The sequence below is a fragment of the Oncorhynchus mykiss genome, chromosome 9 (assembly GCF_013265735.2).
Source record: "Oncorhynchus mykiss isolate Arlee chromosome 9, USDA_OmykA_1.1, whole genome shotgun sequence".
NCBI lineage: Eukaryota > Metazoa > Chordata > Actinopteri > Salmoniformes > Salmonidae > Oncorhynchus > Oncorhynchus mykiss.
The window spans coordinates 42,208,784-42,236,704 of record NC_048573.1 but is presented as its reverse complement, the minus strand read 5'-3'; the positions used below and the strand labels follow the sequence as shown (position 1 = coordinate 42,236,704).

Sequence of the window (27,921 nt, the reverse complement as noted above, 5' to 3'; positions counted from 1 at the left end):
TCGAGAAAAAAAAAACCATATCGCTCCTTATCTATGACTCTGAACAAAAATACATTTCAAGGACATTTCTTCCAACCAAACATTTATTTTATCCAAGGACTTGCTGACCAAGATATGTCAAAAAACATGTCATATTGTATGTGTTCTGACCTTCAAATAACAGGAAGATGGGGAAAAAGCATCTAATGTGGGCCAGCCCACATAAACTTGGTTAAAATTACCTCTAACACAGGTTGGGGTCTACTATAAAACATAACCACTGTGATAGTTGGTCATTGGATGTTGAAAAAACCAAAAGGGAAGAAGCAGTTAGGCAAGCAGAATGACAACATAAAAGCCTAGAGAGTTAGAATGTATGTAGTTCTCATCTTCTTTCTGACAACGTTTTTCTTTTCCTAAGCTGCTTTTATGAAAAGTGAACAGTGCCTCAGCTCCAGTAGCTGGAACTGCAGATGGGGAAGTGAGCGACAGAGGAGAAACTCGAGAGACTAGTGAGACTGGAGAAGGGCAGGGGTCCATTTAGCTGTTCACGTCATCTCCCATGTCACGGCTAACATTAACAGCATGGTGGTCAGCTCCAGTGCCTCATTGCAATAGGCTGCATCTGCTAATATAAATAAATAAGCGTTAGTTCATCTTTAGTAGAAGGACTTATGTTGACCTTGCAAAGAATTTAGTTTCCTTTTGTCCATTCTCTCTATGCATACCAACAAAATGTCTCCCCTTCTTAAGTCTTGGGTTTTCTGTAAAAACAGAGAAAATAAAGTAAGTCATATGGATGAGGAGAGGGAGTAACTACACATAGAGAACCATTGACATAGAGAACACACACACCAAACACGATGAGCCGCGTGTGTGTGTCAGTGGATCCCAGAGGGTTCTGGGCAGTGCATCGGAACATGGAGCCGTTGAGCTCGGCTGGTACTCTCTCAAGCACCAGCTCCCTCCCATTATGGTCCTCTCTCCCGTCCAGCAAATTACCTCCCACCCTGGTCCAGGTGAACAGTGGCTCGGGGAACACCATGTTCTGAAGAGTGCATGGGGAAAAGCATCCTTTGTAAATAATGTGTGTATGAGATTGACTACACTACAGAAGGACTGCACATAATCACTGATGCACAAATCACCTTGCATCCCAAATAATTACTCTGTGATCAAGATTATCGATTATGTGCCTTGCCAGCTCATCTTACTCAAACTGATCCAATCAAACACGCTGAATGACTTTCACCAGTTAGCTGTATTCTATAGTCATAGAGCGACACCTGTTGGTGAAATGTTATATTTTTGAAGAAGATTCGCTTTCAATGATTGTGATATGTGGTTGTCTTTCCTACTTCAGTTGAATGCACTTATTGGTGCAAATAGCACTTCTCATGTACTCACCCCTGTGGAAGAGATCTGGAGGCCCTGAACTGTAATGCGGACAGTGTCTCCTACTTTAGCCTTACCAGGCGACATGGAGAGTTTGGGGCCCCTGGGAGCAGCTAAAGGGAAATAAAATATAAACAATCAATGTTTTTATCTGATCTAATCTTTAATATTTTAACAAAATTGACACATTTACATTTTGGTCATTTAGCAGACTCTCTTATCCGGAGCGACTTACAGTCTTTGCAGTCAGTAACAAATCACTTCTATTATTTTCTCCTTATTTGTCACAAACTATTTACAAAGAAATAAATGCAACAAGTCATCTATACTGAACGAAAATATAAATGCAAGATGCAACAATTTCAATGAGGTACAGTTCATATAAGGAAATAAATAAATTAGGCCCTAATCTATGGATTTCATGACTGGGCAAGGGCACAGCCATGGGTGGGCCTGGGAGGGCATAGGCCCACCTACTTGGGAGACAGGCCCAGCAAATCTTTTTCCACACAAAAGGGCTTTATTCCAGACAGAAATACTCCTCAGTTTTATCAGCTGTCGGGGTGGCTGGTCTCAGACAATTCCGTAGGTGAAGAAGCCCGATGTGGAGGTCCTGGGCTGGCGTGGTTACACGTGGTCTGTGGTTTTGAGGCTGGTTGGACGTACTGCCAAATTCTCTAAAATGACATTGGAGGTGGCTTATGGTGGAGAAATTAACATTCAATTCTCTGACAACAGCTCTGGTGGACATTCTTGAAGTCAGCATGCCAATTGCGAGCACCCTCAAAACGTAAGACCTCTGTGGCATTATGTTGTGTGACAAAACTGAGTGACATTTCAAGGCCCCCAGCACAAGGTGCACCTGTGTAATGATCATGCTGTTTAATCAGCTTCTTTATATGCCACACCTTTCAGGTGGATGAATTATCTTGGCCAATGAGAAATCCTCACTAACAGAGATGTAGACAAATTTGTGCACAACATGAGAGTTTTTTTCCATGTGCATATGGAACATTTCAAGGATATTTTATCAGCTTATGAAACGTGACACTTTACATGTTGCGTTCATATTTTTGTTCAGTATATATTCTCTGCATAACGTGCACAAAGCTTTCAGCCTGTGAGTCCATTTTGTATATGAGCATGACAGTCTTGGAATAGCTGTTTTTGATGATGAAAAATCTCCACTATATCTAGTAATCCACTCATACTTACTGATATGAGGTTTGCCATGAATTCATCATAAACTGATGCCCGTGGCTGTACTGCATACAGAACATAGTGTGGGTAGGTGTGTGTGTGTGTGTGTGTGCTTATGTGATTACATATGTAACGGTGTAAAAAAATAGCTGATCTGCCGTGAGATTTCTAATGCGTTTCTAAGGAGAACTAATGGATGCTCTGAACAAATACTCCATTAAGGATCATCCTCATTACGTGAGTCACCACCTCAAAATAGTCGCTCGCTGCTGCTAGATCCTGAGCTAAAGCATATGATTACTGTATACTCCTGTAGTTAGCTGATGCTTTGGGCTGGGAAGTGATTGTTTTCTGTCATTACTGAATGCATTACCTCTGAGTATGGTTGTGTGTGTGTATATATACACACACACACACAGTGGGGAGAACAAGTATTTGATACACTGCCGATTTTGCAGGTTTTCCTACTTATAAAGCATGTAGAGGTCTGTAATTTGTATCCTAGGTACACTTCAACTGTGAGAGACGGAATCTAAAACAAAAATCCAGAAAATCATAGTGTATGATTTTTTTTGTAATTAATTAGCATTTTTTGCATGACATAAGTATTTGATACATCAGAAAAGCAGAAGTTACAATTTGGTACAGAAACCTTTGTTTGCAATTACAGAGATCATACGTTTCCTCTAGTTCTTGACCAGGTTTGCACACACTGCAGCAGCGATTTTGGCCCACTCCTCCATACAGACCTTCTACAGATCCTTCAGGTTTCGGGGCTGTCCCTCCAAATATGTTCTATTGGGTTCAGGTCTGGAGACTGGCTAGGCCACTCCAGGACCTTGAGATGCTTCTTACGGAGCCACTCCTTAGTTGCCCTGGCTGTGTGTTTCGGGTCATTGTCATGCTGGAAGACCCAGCCACGACCCATCTTCAATGCTCTTACTGAGGGAAGGAGGTTGTTGGCCAAGATCTCGCGATACATGGCCCCATCCATCCTCCCCTCAATACGGTGTAGTCGTCCTGTCCCCTTTGCAGAAAAGCATCCCCAAAGAATGATGTTTCCACCTCCATGCTTCACTGTTGGGATGGTGTTCTTGGGGTTGTACTTTAGACCAAAAAGCTCTATTTTTGTCTGATGACCTGTCACATGACCTTCTCCCATTCCTCCTCTGGATCATCCAGATGGTCATTGGCAAACTTCAGACGGGCCTAGACATGCGCTGGCTTGAGCAGGGGGACCTTGCGTACGCTGCAAGATTTTAATCCATGACGGCGTAGTGTGTTACTAATGGTTTTCAATGAGACTGTGGTCCCAGCTCTCTTCAGGTCATTGACCAGGTCCTGCCGTGTAGTTTTGGGCTGATCCCTCACCTTCCTCATGATCATTGATGCCCCACGAGGTGAGATCTTGCATGTAGCCCCAGACCGAGGGTGATTGACCGTCATCTTGAACTTCTTCCATTTTCTAATAATTGCGCCAACAGTTGTTGCCTTCTCACCAAGCTGCTTGCCTATTGTCCTGTAGCCCATCCCAGCCTTGTGCAGGTCTACAATTTTATCCCTGATGTCCTTACACCCTCTCTGGTCTTGGCCATTGTGGAGAGGTTGGAGTCTGTTTGATTGAGTGTGTTGACAGTTGTCTTTTATACAGGTAACGAGTTCAAACAGGTGAAGTTAATACAGGTAATGAGTGGAGAACAGGAGGGCTTCTTAAAGAAAAACTAACAGGTCTGTGAGAGCCGGAATTCTTACTGGTTGGTAGGTGATCAAATACTTATGTCATGCAATAAAATGCAAATCAATTACTTAATCATACAATGTGATTTTCTGGATTTTTGTTTTAGATTCCGTCTCTCACAGTTGAAGTGTACCTATGATAAAAATAACAGAAGTAGGAAAACCTGCAAAATCGGCAGTGTATCAAATACTTGTTCTCCCCACTGTGTGTGTGTGTGTGTGTGTGTGTATATATATATATATATATATATATATATATATATATATATTTATTATGTATTTATTTAACCTTTATTTATCTAGGCAAGTCAGTTAAGAACAAATTCTTACTTACAATGACGGCCTACTGTCACGCCCTGACCTTAGTTATCTTTGTTTTCTTTATTATTTTGGTTAGGTCAGGGTGTGACGAGGATGGTATGTGTGTTTTGTCTTGTCTAGGGTTTTTGTACATCTATGGGGTTTTGGTATGTTTAGGTAAATGTAGGTCTATGGTGGCCTTAATTGGTTCCTAATCAGATGCAGCTGTTTATTGTTGTCTCTGATTGGGGATCATATTTAGGTTGCCATTTCCCATTTTTGTTTTGTGGGTTATTGTCTATGTGTAGTTGCATGTCAGCACTTGTTGTAATTAGCTTCACGGTCGTTTGGTTATTTTGTTTAGTGTTCTTCGTTTATTAAAGAAGAATGCATTCTTATCACGCTGCGCCTTGGTCTCCTCTATATGACGAACGTGACAGAATAACCCACCAAAAAAGGACCAAGCAGCGTGAAAGGGAGGAACAGCGCTTGGTGGAAAAATGGACCTGGGATGAAATACTGGACGATAAAGGATCTGGACGTGGGAGGAGATTTTGGCAGGAGAGGATCGCCTACCACGGAGGCAGGTGGAAACTGCGCAGGAGGAACGGTGAAGTAAGAGCAACAACGTCAGGGAAGTAGGACACAGAAATCCCAATAATATTTTTTTGGGGGAGGCACATGGAGCAGTAGGCGAAGTTGAGGGGTGAGTCTGAGATTGTCAAGGAGTTATTGGACAGATTGGAGGAGAGTGAACGGAGGGGAGATTATGAGACATTTGAGGAGTTGTTGATGAAATTGGAGGAGAGTGAAGAGAGAGAGCTGTTGGTTTGGCGTAGTATGCATGGCATTCGCCCTGAGGAGTGTGTTAGCTGTCCGATGCCACCTGTGTCAGTTCCTCGTACTCATCCTGAAACATGTGTTAAAGTTCCGGAACAAGGGCCTCCCGGGTGGCGCAGTGGTTAAGGGCGCTGTACTGCAGCGCCAGCTGTGCCATCAGAGTCCCTGGGTTCGCGACCGGGAGGTCCGTGGGGCGACGCACAATTGGCCTAGCGTCGCCCGGGTTAGGGAGTGCTTGCCCGGGTTAGGGTTAGGGTTGTCCTTGTCTCATCGCGCACCAGCGACTCCTGTGGCGGGCTGGGCGCAGTGTGCGCTAACCAAGGTGGCCAGGTGCACGGTGTTTCCTCCGGCGCATTGCTGCGGCTGACTTCCGGGTTGGATGTGTGCTGTGTTAAGAAGCAGTGCAGCTTGGTTGGGTTGTGTATCGGAGGACGCACGACTTTCAACCTTCGTCTCTCCCGAGCCCGTACGGGAGTTGTAGCGATGAGACAAGATAGTAGCTACTACAACAATTGGATACCACGAAATTGGGGAGAAAAAGGGGTCAAAAAAAAAAAAGTTCCGGAACAATTGATGCCGGCTATACACACCAGGTCTCCAGTGTACCTTCACAACCCGGTGTGTCCTGTTCCTCCTCCCCGCACTCGTCCTGAGGTGCGTGTCACCAGCCCGGTACCACCAGTGCCGGCACCACACACACCAGGACTCCAGTGTGCCTCCAGGGTCCAGTACGCCCTGTTCCTGCTCCTCGCACTGAGGTGCGTGTCCCCAGCCCGGTACCACCAGTGCCGGCCCCACGCACTAGGCCTACAGTGCACCTCCCCAGTCCGGAGCGTCTGGCGACGGTACCCAGACCGGAGCGTCCGGCGACGGTCCCCACTCCGGGGTCTCCGGCGACGGTCCACACTCCGGGGTCTCCGGCGACGGTCCACACTCCGGAACCTCCGGCAATGATCCAAGCAGCGAGGGTCCCCAGCCAGGGGCCTACGGCGAGGATCCGCAGTCCAGAGCCTTCGACGATGATCTACAGGTCAGTGCTACAAGAGCGGACTCAGTGTAAAGAAGGGGGGCAGCGTCCAGAACCAGAGCTGCCACCGAGGTTAGATGCCCACCCAGACCCTCCCATATAGGTTTAGGTTTGCGGCCGGGAGTCCGCACCTTTGGGGGTGCGGACTCTCTTTATTATTTTGGTTAGGTCAGGGTGTGACGAGGGTGGTATGTGTTTTATCTTGTCTAGGGTTTTTGTACATCTATGGGGTTTTGGTATGTCTAGGTAACTGTAGGTCTATGGTGGCCTGAATTGGTTCCCAATCAGAGGCAGTGGGTTATCTTTGTCTCTGATTGGGGATCCTATTTAGGTTGCCATTTCCCATTTTGGTTTTGTGGGTTATTGTCTGTGTAGTTGCATGTTAGCACTTGTTGTAATTAGCGTCACGTTCGTTTTGTTATTTTGTTAGTTTGTTTAGTGTTCTTTGTTTATTAAAGAATAATGTATTCATATCACGCTGCGCCTTGGTCTCCTCTATACGACGAACGTGACACCTACCCCGGCCAAACCCTAACCCGGAAGGCGCTGGGCCAATTGTGCGCCGCCCTATGGGACTCCCAATCACTGCGGTTGTGATATAGCCTGGAATCTAATTGCGCCACTCGGGAGCCATAATCCCTCAATTCAGAGTTTTCAGACACCATGGACATTTTCCATGAATTCAGGAAATAATGTAATCCTATAGTGAATTTGGACTTTAACTAATATTTTGGAAATGTATTATTTTGGAATATAAACCGGGTGGTTCGAGCCTGAGTACTGAAAGCCAACGTATGCTACGGGTATTATTTTTTTTAAATAATAATTTTTACTGTTTCAATAGCCAATGTACCACTGCTAAGGGCTGTTCTTACGCGCAACGCGGAGTGCCTGGATACAGACCCTCGGGCCTTATTGCTTAAATATACCATGGCGTTGTTGAATATTTATTTCTGATTGGTTTGAAGGGCATTCAAGAGTGTGCATTATTTTCCTATTATGCACAGTATATTTGCACGGTATAATTCAATGGCTATAGTTCATTCTTACATGTTCTATGTTTGAGCTGCTTTTGAAAGCAAAAGTCATATTGAAAACATTGGTATTGCTGAATTAGATTTTCATAATGGCAAGCTAGGATTTATGGTTTGATTTGTTAAACTCTCAAGTCTGTTTGTTTGGTTACCACGGCAACTACTGTAGCTGTCTAGTAAACGTGTAACGTTAGCTACTTCAGTGGATGTTGAACACCTTTCTACCGGAAAATGAACCCATTCTAGCTGCAAATTTATTAAATTATAGCCATGGTATATAGGGGGGAATAAACTCAGGGCTCTATGTGTTCTCTGTAAAATAATGCAACTCTGTGCAAGGTCAGTCTACAGTCTTGGCCAAAAGTTTTGAGAATGACAAATATTAATTTTCACAGTCTACTGCCTCAGTTTGTATGATGGTAATTTGCATATACTCCAGAATGTTATGAAGAGTGATCAGATGAATTGCAATTAATTGCAAAGTCTGTCTTTGCCATGCAAATGAACTGAATCTCCCAAAAACATTTCCACTGCATTTCAGCTCTGCCATAAAAGGACCAGCTGACATGTCTGTGATTCTCTCATTAACACAGGTGTGAGTGTTGATGAGAACAAGGCTGGAGATCACTCTCATGCTGATTGAGTTTGAATAACAGACTGGAAGCTTCAAATAGAGGGTGGTGCTTGGTATCATTGTTCTTCCTCTGTTAACCATGGTTACCTGCAAGGAAACACGTGCCGTCATCATTGCTTTGCACAGAAAGGGCTTCACAGGCAAGGATGTTGCTGCCAGTAAGATTGCACCTAAATCAACCATTTATCAGATCATCAAGAACTTCAAGGAGAGCGGTTCAATTATTGTGAAGAAGGCTTCAGGGTGCCCAAGAAAGTCCAGCAAGCGCCAGGACCATCTCCTAAAGTTGATTCAGCTGCGGGATCGGGGCACCACCAGTACAGAGCTTGCTCAGGAATAGCAGCAGGCAGGTGTGAGTGCATCTGCATGCACAGTGAGGCGAAGACTTTTGGAGGATGGCCTGGTGTCAAGAAGGGCAGCAAAGAAGCCACTTCTCTCCAGGAAAAACATCAGGGACAGACTGATATTCTGCAAAAGGTACAGGGATTGGACTGCTGAGGACTGGGGTAAAGTCATTTTCTCTGATGAATCCCCTTTCCGATTGTTTGTGGCATCTGGGGAAAAAAGCTTGTCCGGAGAAGACAAGGTGAGCGCTACCATCAGTCCTGTGTCATGCCAACAGTAAAGCATCCTGAGGCCATTCATGTGTGGGGTTGTTTCTCAGCTCACTCACAATTTTGCCTAAGAACACAGTCATGAATAAAGAATGGTACCAACACATCCTCCGAAAGCAACTTCTCCCAACCATCCAGGAATAGTTTGGTGACGAACAATGCCTTTTCCAGAATGATGGAGCACCTTGCCATAAGGCAAACGTGATAACTAAGTGGCTCGGGGAACAAAACATCAATATTTTGGGAGCATGGCCAGGAAACTCCCCAGACCTTAATCCCATTGAGAACTTGTGGTCAATCCTCAAGAGGTGGGTGGACAAACAAAACCCCACAAATTCTGACAAACTCCAAGCATTGATTATGCAAGAAAGGGCTGCCATCAGTCAGGATGCGGCCCAGAAGTTAATTGACAGCATGCCAAGGCGGATTGCAGAGGTCTTGAATAAGAAGGGTCAGCACTGCAAATATGGACTCTTTTCATCAACTTCATGTAATTGTCAATAAAAGCCTTTGACACTTATGAAATGCTTGTAATTATACTTCAGTATTCCATAGTAGCATCTGACAAAAATATCTAAAGACACTGAAGCAGCAAACTTTGTGAAAATTTATATTTGTACAGTGCCTTGCGAAAGTATTCGGCCCCCTTGAACTTTGCGACCTTTTGCCACATTTCAGGCTTCAAACATAAAGATATAAAACTGTATTTTTTTGTGAAGAATCAACAACAAGTGGGACACAATCATGAAGTGGAACGACATTTATTGGATATTTCAAACTTTTTTAACAAATCAAAAACTGAAAAATTGGCCGTGCAAAATTATTCAGCCCCTTTACTTTCAGTTCAGCAAACTCTCTCCAGAAGTTCAGTGAAGATCTCTGAATGATCCAATGTTGACCTAAATGACTAATGATGATAAATACAATCCACCTGTGTGTAATCAAGTCTCCGTATAAATGCACCTGCACTGTGATAGTCTCAGAGGTCCGTTAAAAGCGCAGAGAGCATCATGAAGAACAAGGAACACACCAGGCAGGTCCGAGATACTGTTGTGAAGAAGTTTAAAGCCGGATTTGGATACAAAAAGATTTCCCAAGCTTTAAACATCCCAAGGAGCACTGTGCAAGCGATAATATTGAAATGGAAGGAGTATCAGACCACTGCAAATCTACCAAGACCTGGCCGTCCCTCTAAACTTTCAGCTCATACAAGGAGAAGACTGATCAGAGATGCAGCCAAGAGGCCCATGATCACTCTGGATGAACTGCAGAGATCTACAGCTGAGGTGGGAGACTCTGTCCATAGGACAACAATCAGTCGTATATTGCACAAATCTAGCCTTTATGGAAGAGTGGCAAGAAGAAAGCCATTTCTTAAAGATATCCATAAAAAGTGTTGTTTAAAGTTTGCCACAAGCCACCTGGGAGACAAACCAAACATGTGGAAGAAGGTGCTCTGGTCAGATGAAAACAAAATTGAACTTTTTGGCAACAATGCAAAACGTTATGTTTGGCGTAAAAGCAACACAGCTCATCACCCTGAACACACCATCACCACTGTCAAACATGGTGGTGGCAGCATCATGGTTTGGGCCTGCTTTTCTTCAGCAGGGACAGGGAAGATGGTTAAAATTGATGGGAAGATGGATGGAGCCAAATACAGGACCATTCTGGAAGAAAACCTGATGGAGTCTGCAAAAGACCTGAGACTGGGACGGAGATTTGTCTTCCAACAAGACAATGATCCAAAACATAAAGCAAAATCTACAATGGAATGGTTCAAAAATAAACATATCCAGGTGTTAGAATGGCCAAGTCAAAGTCCAGACCTGAATCCAATGGAGAATCTGTGGAAAGAACTGAAAACTGCTGTTCACAAATGCTCTCCATCCAACCTCACTGAGCTCGAGCTGTTTTGCAAGGAGGAATGGGAAAAAATGTCAGTCTCTCGATGTGCAAAACTGATAGAGACATACCCCAAGCGACTTACAGCTGTAATCGCAGCAAAAGGTGGCGCTACAAAGTATTAACTTAAGGGGGCTGAATAATTTTGCACGCCCAATTTTTCAGTTTTTGATTTGTTAAAAAAGTTTGAAATATCCAATAAATGTCGTTCCACTTCATGATTGTGTCCCACTTGTTGTTGATTCTTCACAAAAAAATACAGTTTTATATCTTTATGTTTGAAGCCTGAAATGTGGCAAAAGGTCGCAAAGTTCAAGGGGGCCGAATACTTTCGCAAGGCACTGTAATTCTCAAAACTTTTGGCCACGACTGTACATATTGTTTCTGTTTTCAAGGAGACATTAGTATTTGGTATCCAGCTGATTTTCATGGTCAAACCAGTATGGGAGCCTGGTATCTGAGGAAGGTAGAAGGTGGAAGGGCATGCTCTGGTCTGGTACCCACACAGAGTGACCTCAGCCTGCATGGGCATGGACAGAGCTGGATGCTTGACCTCGCAGCTGAACAGGGCGTCGTTGTCCAGTTGGGGGTTGAGGCTCCAGGTGAGCATGGCTCTGACCTCCATGGTGCCATCGCTGGAGACCTGCCGCCTGTGCTGGAAGTAGTAGAGTGGGTCTGTGCTCTGCACCCAGCGGGGGAACTCCCGGCTTACCACCGTCTCTGGGATCACCTCCGTGGTGGTGGAGCTGGGCTCAGACCCCTCCACACCGCCAGGCTCTCCCAGGGCCCCTGGTCCCTCCCTGGCCCCTCCTGTCTTCCCTGTCCCTCTGGTCCCAGGGGTGTCATGGTCCAGATGGGGGGGCTCCCCCTGGTCCTGGTCCAGCAGGGAGAGGGACTTCTTCAGCTTGGTGTCATCCAGATCTCTGCTGATCAGGGGCCTAGAGCCCCGTAGACCTGCCAGGCCCCTTCCCTGGGACTGGCCCCCACCACCCTCCATAATAGAGGGGAACACGTCGATCAGCTCGCTGTCACGCTTGAAGTACACCTGAGAGGGGAACAACATCGTAAGAGCCCGTAACAACCAAGAACACTAATAATTTCAACAGTGCAGTGAGTGTTCTTACGTCAAAATATATTCTAGTGGGAGTACTTTTGAGTAGTTTGCATGTGGGTAACCGAGGAAATCAACTCTTCTTTTATATCGAGGCCATCAGTCGATTCTTGTAAAAATGTCAATTCTGAAAACACTTACCTGTACCTATGTTCGTCCTTTAAAACTGCAGTCCTTTCGCGGGGTCCTGAAATTCATACTTTTAATAAAAACATTTAGCAAATACAACCAACTTTTTCCTCATTGCTCGTACTACTTAAACTGAGATTCAATTAGACTTGTGCTATCCAGTACCCCATTGAAGTTGACATTTTAAGTGGTTAAGGTAAAAGTTTAGGTTAGGGTTAGGTAAGGTTATGGTTATTGATAACTACTTAGGGAAGACATTCCAAATACTGTTCTGGTTCTTAATATACTTAAATTCTATTTATTTTGAAAGTGCTACAGTTGAAGTCGGAAGTTTACATACACCTTAGCCAAATACATTTAAACTCCGTTTTTCAGAATTATTTATTTCAGCTTTTATTTCTTTCATCACATTCCCAGTGAGTCAGAAGTGTACATACACTCAATTAGTATTTGGTAGCATTGCCTTTAAATTATTTAACTTGGGTCAAATGTTTCAGGTAGTCTTCCACAAGCTTCCCACAATAAGTTGGGTGAATTTTGGCACATTCCTCCTGACAGAGCTGGAGTAACTGAGTCAGCTTTGTAGACCTCCTTGCTCACACACACCTTTTCAGTTCTGCCCACATATTTTCTACAGGATTGAGGTCAGGATTTGTGATGGCCACTCCAATACCTTGACTTTGTTGTCCTTAAGCCATTTTGCCACAACTTTGGAAGTATGCTTGGGATCATTGTCCATTTGGAAGACCCATTTCAAATCAAATCAAAGTTTATTTGTCACGTGCGCTGAATGCAACCTTACAGTGAAATGCTTACTTACAAGCTCTAACCAATAGTGCAAAAAAAAGTATTAGGTGAACAATAGGTAGGTAAAGAAATAAAACAGTAAAAAGACAGGCTATATACAGTAGCAAGGCTATAAAAGTAGCGAGGCTACATACAGACACCGGTTAGTCAGGCTGATTTGCAACCAAGCTTTAACTTCCTGACTGATGTCTTGAGATGTTGCTTCAATATAGCCACAATTTTCCTACCTAATGATGGCATCTATTTTGTGAAGTGCACCAGTCCCTCCTGCAGCAAAGCACCCCCACAACATGATGCTGCCACGCCCGTGCTTCACGGTTGGGATGTTGTTCTTCGGCTTGCAAGCCTCCCCCTTTTCTCTCCAAACATAACGATGGTCATTATGGCCAAACAGTTCTATTTTTGTTTCATCAGACCAGGGGACATTTCTCCAAAAAGTACAATCTTTGTCCCCATGTGCAGTTGCAAACCGTAGTCTGGCTTTTTTATGGCGGTTTTGGAGCAGTGGCTTCTTCCTTGCTGAGCGGCCTTTCACGTTATGTCGATTATAGGACTCAAATTATTTCAATAAGCCTATCAGAAGCTTCTAAAGCCATGACATCATTTTCTGGAATTTTCCAAGCTGTTTAAAGGCACAGTCAACTTAGTGTATGTGAACTTCTGACCTACTGGAATTGTGATACAGTGAATAATAAGTGAAATAATCTGTCTGTAAACAATTGTTGGAAAAATGACTTGTGTCATGCACACAGTATTTGTCCTAACCGACTAGGCAAAACTATAGTTGGAAATCTGTGGAGTGGTTGAAAAACAAGTTAATGACTCCAACCTAAGTGTATGTTTTATCGTCCGAATTCAACTGTAGTTAGAATATTGAAATCAGTCCTCCTTGTTCTTGGCTATTACTGAGAATATCTTTCCGTAGATGGTGAGGCTTGTTCCTCCAAATAAGATAAAGAATCGTATCTAAGTCCTTTACAATTTTAGGGGGTAAGTCAAGTGATAGAGACATAAACCAACCTGGATAACCATCAGCTTTGGACAATAAAACCTGACCATATTATGAAATACAGTGCCTTGCGAAAGTATTCGGCCCCCTTGAACTTTGCGACCTTTTGCCACATTTCAGGCTTCAAACATAAAGATATAAAACTGTATTTTTTTGTGAAGAATCAACAACAAGTGGGACACAATCATGAAGTGGAACGACATTTATTGGATATTTCAAACTTTTTTAACAAATCAAAAACTGAAATTGGGCGTGCAAAATTATTCAGCTCCCTTAAGTTAATACTTTGTAGCGCCACCTTTTGCTGCGATTACAGCTGTAAGTCGCTTGGGGTATGTCTCTATCAGTTTTGCACATCGAGAGACTGAATTTTTTTCCCATTCCTGAGCTCGAGCTCAGTGAGGTTGGATGGAGAGCATTTGTGAACAGCAGTTTTCAGTTCTTTCCACAGATTCTCGATTGGATTCAGGTCTGGACTTTGACTTGGCCATTCTAACACCTGGATATGTTTATTTGTGCAATATACGACTGATTGTTGTCCTATGGACAGAGTCTCCCACCTCAGCTGTAGATCTCTGCAGTTCATCCAGAGTGATCATGGGCCTCTTGGCTGCATCTCTGATCAGTCTTCTCCTTGTATGAGCTGAAAGTTTAGAGGGACGGCCAGGTCTTGGTAGATCTGCAGTGGTCTGATACTCCTTCCATTTCAATATTATCGCTTGCACAGTGCTCCTTGGGATGTTTAAAGCTTGGGAAATCTTTTTGTATCCAAATCCGGCTTTAAACTTCTTCACAACAGTATCTCGGACCTGCCTGGTGTGTTCCTTGTTCTTCATGATGCTCTCTGCGCTTTTAACGGACCTCTGAGACTATCACAGTGCAGGTGCATTTATACGGAGACTTGATTACACACAGGTGGATTGTATTTATCATCATTAGTCATTTAGGTCAACATTGGATCATTCAGAGATCCTCACTGAACTTCTGGAGAGAGTTTGCTGCACTGAAAGTAAAGGGGCTGAATAATTTTGCACGCCCAATTTTTCAGTTTTTGATTTGTTAAAAAAGTTTGAAATATCCAATAAATGTCGTTCCACTTCATGATTGTGTCCCACTTGTTGTTGATTCTTCACAAAAAAAGACAGTTTTATATCTTTATGTTTGAAGCCTGAAATATCTCTCAGTAACCAGAGTTTCAATTTCTTCTTTTGTTTACTCAATAATTGGGTTAAAGTTTAAATTACTCCTTTGTTTTTCATCACTGCATATAACAATTCCAAGATAAGTTACCTTATCTTTAACTGGGATACCATATACTTCCTGTAAAACACAGTCCTTGAGTGGAAATAAGACTGACTAATTGATATATATTTTCAAGTCTGAAACCAATGACAACTCTTCAATACAGGAAACTGCTTTAGAAAACTCTTCCGGTCTCTCAAAAAATATGGTGATATCATCCAGTTGACATAGTTTAAATTCTTGCTGAAATACATTAAACTCCTCTTCTTGATATGAAGAGCCATAATTTGAGTAACCAATAAAAATACAAATGGACTAATTGGCCAACCCTGCCTAATGCCACACCCAATATCAAATCTTTGGGATGTCCAGTGAGCTAATTTCACAGATCTAGTACAACTACTGTATAAAGTTTGGACTACTTATTTTTTTTAAGGTCACTAAACCAAACCCAATAAAAAGATTGCTTTGAACATAAACCCAATGGTACAGTGTCAAAAGCTTTATAAAAATCAACAAACATGCGAAAACTATCAAGGATGAGGTCATAATAGTCAATCATATCTAAGATCAGACTGAGGTTACTTCTAATGTGTCAGCCATGCATAAAACCATATTGTTCTTCATCAATTATATGACGTAAGCCTTGTTTCAACCTCTTAGCAAATACATTGGCAAATCACTTTCCATCATTATTCAACAGGCTAATACTTATTAGGTTTGGGAATCAAACTAATTACACTGTGCTTTAAGGAAGCCGGTCACTCCTTTTTCTTGGAACATAGCACGAATGAAATCAATCAATCAATCAATCATTGAATGTTTTATAGAACTTGCTTGTTAAACCATACTTTTCCAGGGGATCTATTGTCCTTAAGGCTTTAAAATTCAATATTTTATCTCCATTTTTATAACTCATCACAAATATCCCTGAAATCATGATCTATCTTCTGAGCAGTGTTTGCTACATTGTCTAAGAAAGAATCCATATTGGAAGTTGACTGGGCTGATGTATAAATATTCTGATAAAACTTGGCAACAAACAGATTTCTTTTGGATTTTCATTGGGAGAATTATTGATCATTCATTTACATACGGAAGACATTTCGCCTGCCATTTTTCAAAATTAATTCAATATTTTGCATTTCTCTCCCTCTTCCATCCATTTTTGTCTTGATCTTACAATCCCCCCCTGAGCCTTTTCCTCGTAGATACAGTAACTGCATTTGCAGTGATGATAGCTCCAGTAATTCCTAATTAGTTAGATCATTTTTGTTGTTGTTGTATAATCCATTATTCCCTTTATGATGTTATTCTTTCTCTCTCTTGTCACAAGTAATTTATTTCCCCATTGAAAAAGCCAAAACCCTTATATCAAATTTCATCAGTTCCCAGTAACTTCCAAACGTATTCATAACACACGCACGGTTCTAATATTTATCAAATAAAATTGTATTAGTCACATGCGCCCAATACAACAGGTGTAGTAGAAATGCTTACTTACGAGCCCCCAACGAACAATGCAGTTTCAAAAAAATACAGATAAGAATAAGAGATAAAAGTAACAAGTAATTAAAGAGCAGCAGTAAAATAGCAATAGTGAGACTATATACAGGGGAGTACCGATACAGAGTCAATTTGCGGGGGTACAGGTTAGTTGAGGTAGTATGTACACGTAGGTAGAGTTATTAAAGTGACTACGCATAGATGACAACAGAGAGTAGCAGTGGTGTAAAGACGGGGTAAAAGTGGGTGGAGCACTGCAAATAGTCTGGGTAGCCATTTGACCAGATGTTCAGGAGTCTTATGGCTTGGGGGTAGAAGCTGTTTAGAAGCTTCTTGGACCTACACTTGGCGCTCCGGTACCGCTAGCCGTGTGGTAGCAGAGAGAACAGTCTATGACTAGGATTTCTGGAGTCTTTGACAATTATAGGGCCTTCCTCTGACACCGCCTGATATAGAGGTCCTGGCTGGCAGGAAGCTTGTCCCGTGATGTACTGGGCTGTTCGCACTACCCTCTGTAGTGCCTTGCGGTCGGAGGCCGAGAAGTTGCCATACCAAGCAGTGATGCAACCAGTCAGGATGCTCTCGATGGTGCAGCTGTAGAACCTTTCGAGGACCCCCGTGTTGAGGATCAGCGTGGCAGATGTGTTGTTACCTACCCTTACCACCTGGGGGAGACCCATCAGGAAGTCCAGGATCCAGTTGCAGAGGGAGGCGTTTAAGTCCCAGAGTCCTTAGTGGGAAAGGGCAGTGTGGAGTGCAATAGAGATTGCATCATCTGTGGGTCTGTTGGGGCGGCATGCAAATTGGAGTGGGTCTAGAGTTTCTGGGATGATGGTGTTGATGTGAGCCATGACCAGCCTTTCAAAGCAATTCATGGCTACAGACGTGAGTGCTATGGGTCGGTAGTCATTTAGGCAGGTTACCTTAGTGTTCTTGGGCACAGGGACTATGGTGGTCTGCTTGAAACATGTTGGTATTACAGACTCGGACAGGGAGAGGTTGAAAATGTCAGTGAAGACACTTGCCAGTTGGTTTGCACATGCTCGTAGTACACGTCCTGGTAATCCGTCTGGCCCTGCGGCCTTGTGAATATTGACCTGTTTAAACTTCTTATGGCTGCAATCCCGTTAACGGGAGTGATTTGACAATAGCCAGTCAGTGTAGGGTGCCATTTTAAAAACATCAAAAATCTCATAATTAACATTCCTCAAACATACATGTATCTCATACCATTTTAAAGCTATTCCCGTTGTTAATCCCACCACAGTGTCTGATTTCAAATATGCTTTTACAGCAAAAGCACCACAAACGATTATGTTAGGTCACCACATAGCCACAGAAAAACACAGCCATTTTTTTTTCAGCGAAAGAGAGGAGTTTCAAAAAGCAGAAAATAGAGAAAATGAATCACTAACTTTTGATGATCTTCATCAGATGACACTAATAGGACTTCATGTTACACAATACATGTATGTTTTGTTTGATAAAGTTCATATTTATCAAAATGAGTTTACATTGGCGCGTTACATTCACTAGTTCCAAAAACATCCAGTGATTTTGCATAGCCACATCATTCAACAGAAATACTCGTCATAAATGTAGATGACAAGTTATACACATGGAATTATAGATATACCTCTCCTTAATGCAACTGCTGTGTCTGATTTCAATTTTTTTTTACGGAATAAGCCAGCCATGCAATAATCTGAGACGGCGCTCAGAAACATTTGTCACAATAGCCAACATAAACAAGAAATTACATGATAAATATTCCCTTACCTTTGATCTACATCAGAAAGCACTCCAGAAATCCACAATGTTTGTTTTGTTCGAAAATGTCCGTTATTTATGTATACATATCCAAACGCTCATTCTGGTCAGTGTTATATCAGACAAAAAGTTATATTACCGGTCGAAGAAACATTTCAAACTAAGTACAGAATCAATCATTAGGGTGTTTTTAACATATAGCTTCAATAAAGTTCCAACCGGAGTGCTCCTCGTCTTCGTGAGCAATGGAACGCAAGTGACTACCATGAGGAATAAGCATGATCAGAAAATGGCTGACTGCCAGACACCTGACTGATTCTGCGATCATTCACTCCCACAACACCATAGAATTCTCATTATAATTTTTATTGATGGTTGACATCAAGTGGAACCCCTAGGCGGTGCAACATCATTAATATTTCAAGGGGATTCTGGTGAATACATACAAAGCTCAGATTTTTCATTTCCTGTTTTGATTTCAACTCAGGGTTTTGCCTGCCATATGAGTTCTGTTATACTCACAGACATCATTCAAACAGTTTTAGAAACTTTAGTGTTTTCTATCCAATACTAATAATAATATGCATATATTAGCAACTGAGACTGAGGAGCAGGCCATTTACTTTAGGCACCGTATTCATCCAAGCTACTCAATACTGCTCCCCAGCCATAAGAAGTTTTAAAGATATTACTCACATCGGCTGCGGAGAGTGTGATCACACAGTCTTCTGGAACAGCTGGTGTTCTCATTCATGTTTCAGTGTTATTTGTCGCAAAGTGAGCATATAAGTAGTTTAGCTCGCCTGGTAGGCTCGTGTCACTGGGCAGCTCTCGGCTGTGCTTCCCTTTGTAGTCGGTAATGGTTTGCAAACTCTGCCACATCCAACGAGCGTCAGAGCCGGTGTAGTACGACTTGATCTTAATCCTGTATTGACGCTTTGCCTGTTTGATGGTTCGTTGGGGGGCATAGCGGGATTCCTTATAAGCTTCTGGGTTAGAGTCCCGCTCCTTGAAAGCGGCAGCTCTAGCCTTTAGCTCGGTGCGGATGCCTGTAATCAATGGATTCTGGTTGGGGTATGTACCTACAGTCACTGTGGGGACAACGTCATTGATACACTTGTTGATGAAGCCAATGACTGATGTGGTGTACTCCTCAATGCCATCGGAGGAATCCCGGAACATATTCTAGTCTGTGCTAGCAAAACAGTCCTGTAGCTCAGCATCTGCTTCCTCTGACCACTTTTTATTGATCTAGTCACTGGTGCTTCCTGCTTTAACTTTTGCTTGTAAGCAGGAGTCAGGAGGATAGAATAATGATCAGATTTGCCAAATGGAGGGCGAGGGAAGGCTTTGTATGCGTCTCTGTGTGCAGCGTATAGATGGACCAGAGTTATTTTTCCTCTGGTTGCACATTTAACATGTTGATAGAAATTTGGTAAAACAGATTTAAGTTTCCCTGCAATAAAGTCCCCGGCTACTAGGAGCGCCGCATCTGGGTGAGTGTTTTCTTGTTTGCTTATGGCGGAATACAGCTCATCCAACATTGTCTTAGTGCCAGCCTCTGACTGTGGTGGTATTTAAAAAACTCTCCTGGTAGGTAGTGTGGTCTACAGCCCCTTGTCTTACCAGACGCCGCTGTTCTATCCTGCCGGTACATTGTATAACCATAACCATCCAGCTGTATCTTGATATTGTTGTCGTTCAGATGTTATTTGTTTTTAATGTCCCGTTGGTAGTTTAATCTTCTGAGTAACTCGTCAATTTTATTCTCCAAAGATTGCACGTTTGCTAGCATAATGGAGGGAAGTGGGGTTTTATTCGATCACCTACGAATTGTCAGAAGGCAGCCCGACCTTTGATCTCTCTTTCTCCACCTTCTCTTCACGCAGATCACAGGGATCGAGGCCTGTTCCAGAGGAAGCAGTATATCCTTTGCGTCGGGCTCGTCAGAGTCATGAAAGGAAAAAAAGGTCCTTGGTGAGTAATCGCAGTCCTGATGTCTAGAGTTATTTTCGGTCATAAGAGACGGTAGTGGCAACATTATGTACAAAATAAGTTTTAATAAATGTTACAAACAACACAAACAAACTAACAAAAAAACACAATTTGCTGGGGGCACGTAAAACGTCTGCCTTATTCTCCGGCGCCATCTGGGGAAGTAAATACTCTGAAGCAGAAGTTACACAACACTGAAAACGCAAGTTGCAAAGCTGCAACAACCTTCCACTCGGCCTTCGGGACTGTTGGTCTGCAAATGTCCTTCACCTTTGCTTTGATGTTCTCTTTTTGTGATTCCATAAATTTGAAGATTCCATCTCTGACTGTACCGGTCAGTCTCGTTAACCTTTGACTCTATTTCTGTGAATTTCTTCTCCTGCTTTGCAACCTGTTTTCAGTGTTGCGTACTGCTGCTTCAGAGTATTTACTTCCTCAGCATGGTAATCAATCGCTTTCTTCAGGTTAACGATGATGACAGTGTTCTTTTTCACAAAGTCCATGATGTCATCTGCATTCTATTTGATGTTAGCCGTGAGGATCCAGACGATAATGTCCTGTAGCTGGCTCATTGATGGTTCACTTCTCTGCCTCTTTGGAAGTTGCTCCTTGTTTGTGATATTCGGGTATGAATCACATTCACCCCCCTTTTCTACACTCAACCATATGAATGAGTTTCAGCAATGCCTTTTTCTCCTTGAAAGTCGCAGCATCCATTATCTCAGCGACAGTTTGGTTATGTCCTGACTCAATGCTGCTAGCTGAAACTTTTCGATAACTATAGTAGCTAAATTGTTCATTGGAAATCATCAAAATATTTAAATGACTTAATTCATTCAACTTATTTGAAATAGCTACACTGTATGGCTATATATATTTATTGAGTTTAGCAACTGCAGCCTACATTTATAAACTTTGTGTGAGAACCCTAAAAGTGTTCCTTAGCTAGACATTTTGTAAGGGACAAACATAGTGTAACGACCCTGGATTTATAAGAGCGCAAATCGACTCTGCCACTTGAGCATGTTTTTGTGGCACAGTCGATAGCGCGTTGGACTTCGGTCTAGAAGGTGCTCCCAGCTGTTTCATTACAATAGGTACAGGTAACTGTTTTCAGAATTTACATTTTTACAAGAATTGACTGATGGTGGCTCAATGTTGTTGCTAGCAAATCGCGGTACCAGTTATCAAAACTCAACACCGCCTCGATATAAGAAGAGAACGTAGTTGAGCGTTCCTCAGCTAGCATGTGGGCAAACTCACCATAGGGGCTGGCTTTCCTCCCATGACGATGCAGATTAGAGTGAAGTTCTGGGCCTCGTAGCGATTGAAGGGGGCCGGGCAGTCTGCTGCCACTACAGAGATGGATTTAGGAGGCACTATGGAGGAAAAGAAGGAGCCTGGGACTAAAACGACAAAACCATCCACAAATAGGCAAAGTTTGTCTAGTATTTTCAGTTACCACCCCCCAGTTTTTTCCCGAAGGGCAACTTTAAAAAAAAAAAAAACTAAACTAAAACATGTTTTTCATGTCTGTACTTGATGACAGAAAGTCGTCTTCTGTGCATTTCCAACATCTCAACAGTAGAGGGAGGCAGGTGATAAAAATGCTGATAGTGGTGGTAATGAAAACGGCTAAAACACAAAAGAATCGTGGATGGAGGAGAAAGGCTACAAAACCTTCCATCCACAAAATCCTATCCAATACCACATGATCATAACATCATAACATTAATTATTTTGAATTGTACCCATGACAGTGAGCACAATGGTGCCTGAGGCTAAGACCACCCTGTCTCTAGAGGCCTTGTCGTAGATCCCCACATGGCACTCATATGGTCCATCATCTTCCATCTGCACCTCAGGAAGCCTGGCAACACAACAGCAAACCCAGGAAGATAACACAAGTACAAGATAGGAGTTTTACAGCACTTTTCCATACACTCAAAGCTTTTATAAGATCAAATAAAAAAGGCAAGATAAGCCTACACTTGCAAGTGAAAACACTGACCAATGCTCTTTTTCTTGAGGCTGCAGACTACTGGTCAAGCTTACCGGACAGTTGATTGGTAGGCCAGGTCTTCTCGTCTGCGGAAGTCCTCCATATGGGAGAAGTTGCTGTTGTACATGGCATCGTAGGTGAAGATCTTCTGCTTGGCACTGCCACCCTCTGTCACCTAGAAAGTGAAAGAATACATCACACACCCTGGGCATGTCAATAATAAACAAGCTTTCTATACAAAACTATCAATGCACACAGTTATTTTCCAATTCATGAAGCCCAGAGAGCTTTGAAGCCTCTTCTTTTATCAGTTTAGTTAGTTATTACAAGATATGAATTTCACAGTGTGGAGTTAATGGGAATTTGAAGTGAATTTTCACAAGGAGCTTATAATAATAATTTAACAAACCTTATCAAACCTAGTAGCTCTTCAGAAGTCAGATAGCTTGCTATGTACTGTATCTAATGCTCTGTCTCTTCTGAACAAAGCTTTGACGCATGTGTCAGCGTTTTTAATTGAATTGTCAATGGAAAACGGTAGATAACAATGTCGGTCTAGTCAAAAGCGTCTCATGTAAGTAAACACACGATATGTGGTGTTGCAAACAATCATACGGTTCATTCAGGGACATCGAGGCAACCCTACTCACCCGAAACCATACAATCTCTCGCAGGTTGCCATCTGTCCTGAAATTGCACTTGAGTGTCACCGTGTCTCCAATGACAATGGGAGGGAGGGACTCAAGAGTGACCGTTAAATAGCCTGTGGTTCAAAGACGACAAGTCAAATATCTGTTACACACATTTCTCCCCACAATGTGTAGTCCACTCCCTTCTATGAAACCCATAGCATAGACCAGGGCAAAACATGCTATAGGCATTCATTAGACATAGAATATAACAACTTTATGATTCCTGATGGCAAAATCAAAGATTGTTACTATACTTCTCAAATGACCATAGCTCCCTCTCTCTGTAACATTGGGAATCAAACCTTACCGGCTAGCTGTAATGGATTATTAATAGTGCATTATCAAGGTTATGTGGCCAAAGCATAATCTGTTTTGTCTCATGAGGGCAATTACAGGTTGGGATAGCAATATAATGTGCACACTTTTTCCCCCTTTACTTTAATGATTCATTATTGGCTTGTTCATTCAACAATTGCAGTGTTGATTTTACACACATTTTCAGAAATGTGTCTTCACATGGTATTAAAATGTTTATCTTATCCGTCCACTGTGTCTGCATTGTGACCACATTTCATGGTCCCTCCCTGTATGCAAATTATTTCACAGCTATTCTTTCAAAATATGATTTATTTGAAGACATATTAGCATAAGTCAATGGTAACACCTGTCAATGATTTTATAGGGCGGGATAATGATGAGCTAAATGGTTTCACTGTCCAGATCTGTCTACACTTGTAAGATATCCAGAGGTGGTCAGGAAGATCTAATCACAATAAGATCATAATGCATCTCTTAGTCATCTACACCTGTCTAAAAATGTTGGCACAATCAGAATGTGGACAAGAGCAGGACAAAGGATGCATGTTAAAACCAGTGGCACCACTAGTGCATGTTGATGGTACTCTTTTTTTTCTCCCATTGGTGTGGTCTTAGCACACACTAAGTGCTGTGGCTCTGTCGGGGTAAAAAGGTCAGAATTATGAATTAAAAGCCAACCTGTCTCCTAAACAAGTCAAGAGAGGATATAGTGCTTAGAAGCACTAATCTCTATCTCTACCCAGCACAGGCATCTAAGGCCACAGAAACCTAGTAGCGACCTCATTCTCTGAGAATATATACACTGTAATGAATGATATGTTTTTATTTGCACTTTCATAAGCGCATTCTGTGGCAGAAAGAATCACAACTAGCTTTACATTAAGTAAATATTGTGAGCGTTGTAGGCTGCGTTTAGACAGGCAGCACAATTCTGATACTTTTTTTCACTAATTGGTCTTTTGACCAATCAGATAATCTCTGAAGAAAGAGCTGATGTGAAAAGATCTGATGTGATTGGTCAAAAGACCAAATAGGCTGCTTTTATACAGGGAGCCCAATTCAGATTTTTTTTCAATCCCACCAATTGGTCCTTTCACATCAGATATTTTTCAAAACTGATCTGGTTGGTCAAAAGACTAATTAGTGAAAAAAATATCAGAATTGGTGCTGCCTGTGTAAACGTAGCCACGGTGTTATATAATAATGCCAGTGTAGCATTCCAGCCCCTCCCTCCCACCTTGGCCTCTACACCCTGACATCATGGTGGATTATTTTTCACCATGTTTTTCCCGCTAATCCCCCAGCTTTTCATCTACAGACCCAGCCATTCGGCACATCGCTCTGCGTCCTGCTCCAGATACTACATGGATGGGAGGAGAGGGCTGGAGGGTCTTGTGCTATATACTCACATTAAAAACATAAAAAAATAAACAGCTGCTCCTTGGAGCAAAGAGAGCTGACACTCAACTCTGTAAGCGTGAGTCCTGTAGGTGAAGGCAAATATTTTTTAACTCAGGTGTTTTTATGATGTCCGTCGACATTTTCCTAAAGCGGCCGTTCCACTAAGAATCTACAATCCAAATCAGGGTCGTATTAGATTATATGGTGATCGGGGAATTAGAGCCTGGCGTTGTTGTGAGTCTTGATTCTTCTGAAAATGGGCTCATTCAAGATATAATGTGGTTGATCCCAACAAGCATTAACTCAGCTACTGGCAATGGGAAGGGAGGGGTGAATAAAGAACAGACAGAAAGGCGATGACTATCTCTTTCTTTCTCTCTCCCACTCACAGACCAAGTTGATCTCACGAGCCGCTGGAGGTGGAGTGCCATTCGTCTGGCAAGCAAGACTAAAGACCCAGACCCACACACACACACACACACACACACACACACACACACACAGATGCTTGAAATAGTACACATCCTCAGAGTTTTTGTTGCTGGCATTGTGTTAGGGCCTAGAGCCTTGGGGCAGTGGAATTTAATCATTTTAGAGGACAGATTACCTGTAAAATGGGTCAGCCAAACAAACATCCTTTATCCCTCAGATAATCAATCAAAAGATCTAGATTGAGTAACTAGGATTGTGACATCATAGCCTCACTGGCAGCAGGCAAAGTTTGTTTACATCAAACATGTATTAATATGAGCACTCAATGTACAGACACTGAAGCAAATCTCCTCAAAGACAAAGATCTTCAACTAATCCTTTTGGATGGCTGTCAATGCCTTGACACTGTTTGCAGTCAATCTAGGCTACTGTGTAATGAGTTTCAAACATGTAATCAAAGAACATCTACACCCTATAATCATTGGAAAGTTAATTCTGCAGGGTTGAAAGCTATAGCCTATCCCATAAGTATGTGTCTGTCCTGCATGTGTGTGTGTGTATGTATGTATGTATGTGTGTGTGCATATATATATATATATACATATATATATATATATATATATATATATATATATACTGAACAAAAATCTAAATGCAACATGCAACAATTTCAAAGATTTCACATGACTGGGCAGGGGTGCAGCCATGGGTGGGTTTTGGAGAGTATAGGCCCACACACCTGGCAGCCAGGCCCAGCCAATCAACAACAAAAAATGACAACAGAGGGGCTTTATTACAGAAATAAATACTCCTCAGCACCCCCGCCAGACCCCCCCCCCCCCCCCCCCCCCCCCCCCTCCCCTTCAGATAGGAAACCGGATGTGGAGACCTGAGCTGGCGTGGTTACATGTGGTCTGCGGTTATGAGGCAGGTTGGAAGAAATGCCAAATTCTATAAAACAATGTTGGAGGCATCTTATGATACATAAAATGAACATTACATTCTCTGGCAACAGCTCTGGTGGACATTCCTGCAGTAACCACGCTCCCTCAACTTAAGACATCTGTGGCATTGTGTTGTGTGACAAAACTGCCCAATTTAAAGTGGCCTTTTATTGTCGCCAGCACAATTGTAATGAGCTTGCTGTTTAATCAGCTTCTTGATATGCCACATCTGTCAGGTGGATGGATTATCTTGACAACGGAGAAATGCTCACTAACAGGGATGTAAACAAATTTGTGCACAACATTTGAGAGAAATAAAGCTTTTTCTGTGTATGGAACATTTCTGGGATTTTTTATTTCAGTTAATGAAACATGGGACCAGCACATTACATGTTGCGTTTTATATTTTGTTCAGAGTATATATATGTATGTGTATCTATATATGTACTGTATGTGAGTATATATATTTAGGTGAAATAGTCTACCGCATTGAGTTTTAGAAATAAAATAAAAACGTTTTAGCTAATAAGAACAAAATGCTCCTTATAGTATAAAAAACAGACTTACCAACTGCCAAATCCAAAATATATACGATGAGACATTGAGAAAAAGCACAACTCATCTTCCCCGTTAGTGTGTGAGGTCAAGTTTACATTCCATCTACTTTTAGGCGAAAAATCACCGATAATGTGTCATCCACCGTGTCTGCGGCACGGGGTCGGGTGCCCTTTCGGAACGCTTCATTCTGCACCGGAACGCAGACCTACTTTTCTGTTTCTATCAAGCGAGCAGTGAGAAAAATATGCCCTCTTCCCGTTATTAACTCCTGAATGGTCAGAGGATTAAAAAAAAGGAACAGATTTGAATGAACTCTCTCAACACACGCCACACGCTTAATAAGAGCGCGCACACAAGAACAGATAGGCGCGCCAAATCCTATCAGGACACAGACAGTTGCCTCATGTTAGTGCTATGAAATATAGGCAAAATAGCTCATTATTCATTTAGATTATTTATTTACATGCAATTAAATAAAACGTTGGCTACAGTATAAAATAGGGACATACGATGAGGGGGGGAAAGCATGTAGCCCGCTCTGTGTCCAAGATAACAGTATCTTAGCTTGTACCTCAACTGCCTCCCCAAAGTCATTCACTGAGTTTGCAAAAATCCCAAATTAGCAAAAATGAAGAGCTTGAAGACCATGAACTATTTATTCCAATAACATGACACTGTAAAACGAACTGTCCAATAAGTATCTTCAAATAAGTTCCTTCAATAAACAGTGTGTTTATTGAAATGGAAACCAGGACATTTAAAACAATTCTCGCAGACTAAAAGGACAGGACATTATTACACAGAGTATGTTGATCATCAAGTTGATTTATGACAAATTGTATATGTAGAATTCCCTTTCTCCCAAAAGTGGGATGCATATCAGTGGTGTGTACCTATATTTTACATTAAGTTCACTGGTAACACTTTCCATTAATGTACACTGTAGCCCTGTCTTGCAGTCAATCACCAAAAGCGCCCTCTTTGGCCTCATGGGTGGAATTGTATTAATATTTTTCATAATTTCATAATTTAAAAAACTTATTGTAAAAAAAAACGGACAAATCCGATCTTTCTATGTCAAACAGTTTTGTTATATTTCAGTCTTCTGTGATGTATACAAATATTAGGATGCAAACTCAAATTTGTAATGAGTCCTGTGTGTAGCTGGTGAGGGAGTCAGGCGCAGGACAGCAGATACGAGTAAATAAACGTGCTTTACTTAAAAAAGACAAATATACAAAGTAACATCTTGAGCACACACAGATGGACCGAAATTACAAATAAACAATCACTCACAAAAACCATGTGGGGAACAGAGGGTTTCACACACCTGTTGTCAA

The 27,921-nt window shown here is 42.2% G+C and overlaps 1 protein-coding gene across 2 annotated transcripts; it reads right to left on the bottom strand.

Annotated features, from left to right (window-relative positions):
- Nucleotides 1-65: 65 nt before the first annotated feature.
- On the bottom strand, nt 66-26,870 carry LOC110532122 (immunoglobulin superfamily member 21). Of its 2 annotated transcripts, none has more exons than XM_021615741.2 (10): nt 26,591-26,870; nt 22,887-22,999; nt 22,290-22,411; nt 21,986-22,104; nt 21,498-21,613; nt 11,170-11,710; nt 1,387-1,487; nt 835-1,027; nt 708-743; nt 66-604 (listed from the first exon to the last, which is right to left on the bottom strand). In XM_021615741.2, exons 1-10 carry the CDS (start codon nt 26,643-26,645, stop codon nt 528-530), a joined length of 1,473 nt encoding a protein of 490 aa, XP_021471416.2. In that variant the 5' UTR covers nt 26,646-26,870; the 3' UTR covers nt 66-527. The 2 variants fall into 2 exon arrangements, with proteins under 2 accessions (XP_021471416.2, XP_021471415.2); XM_021615740.2 differs by having other exon boundaries at nt 66-607; nt 26,591-26,868.
- Nucleotides 26,871-27,921: the final 1,051 nt, after the last annotated feature.

Bases quoted from the DNA above. Each gene is read 5' to 3' on its own strand.
- LOC110532122 (XM_021615740.2), bottom strand. From the start codon at position 26,645: ATGAGTTGTGCTTTTTCTCAATGTCTCATCGTATATATTTTGGATTTG. The intron at 11,711-21,497 runs GTGAGTTTGCCC...TTCCCCTCTCAG, and splicing joins GAGGAAAGCCAGCCCCTATG to GTGTACTTCAAGCGTGACAG. The intron at 1,028-1,386 runs GTGAGTACATGA...TGCACTCTTCAG, and splicing joins TCCAGATCTCTTCCACAGGG to AACATGGTGTTCCCCGAGCC.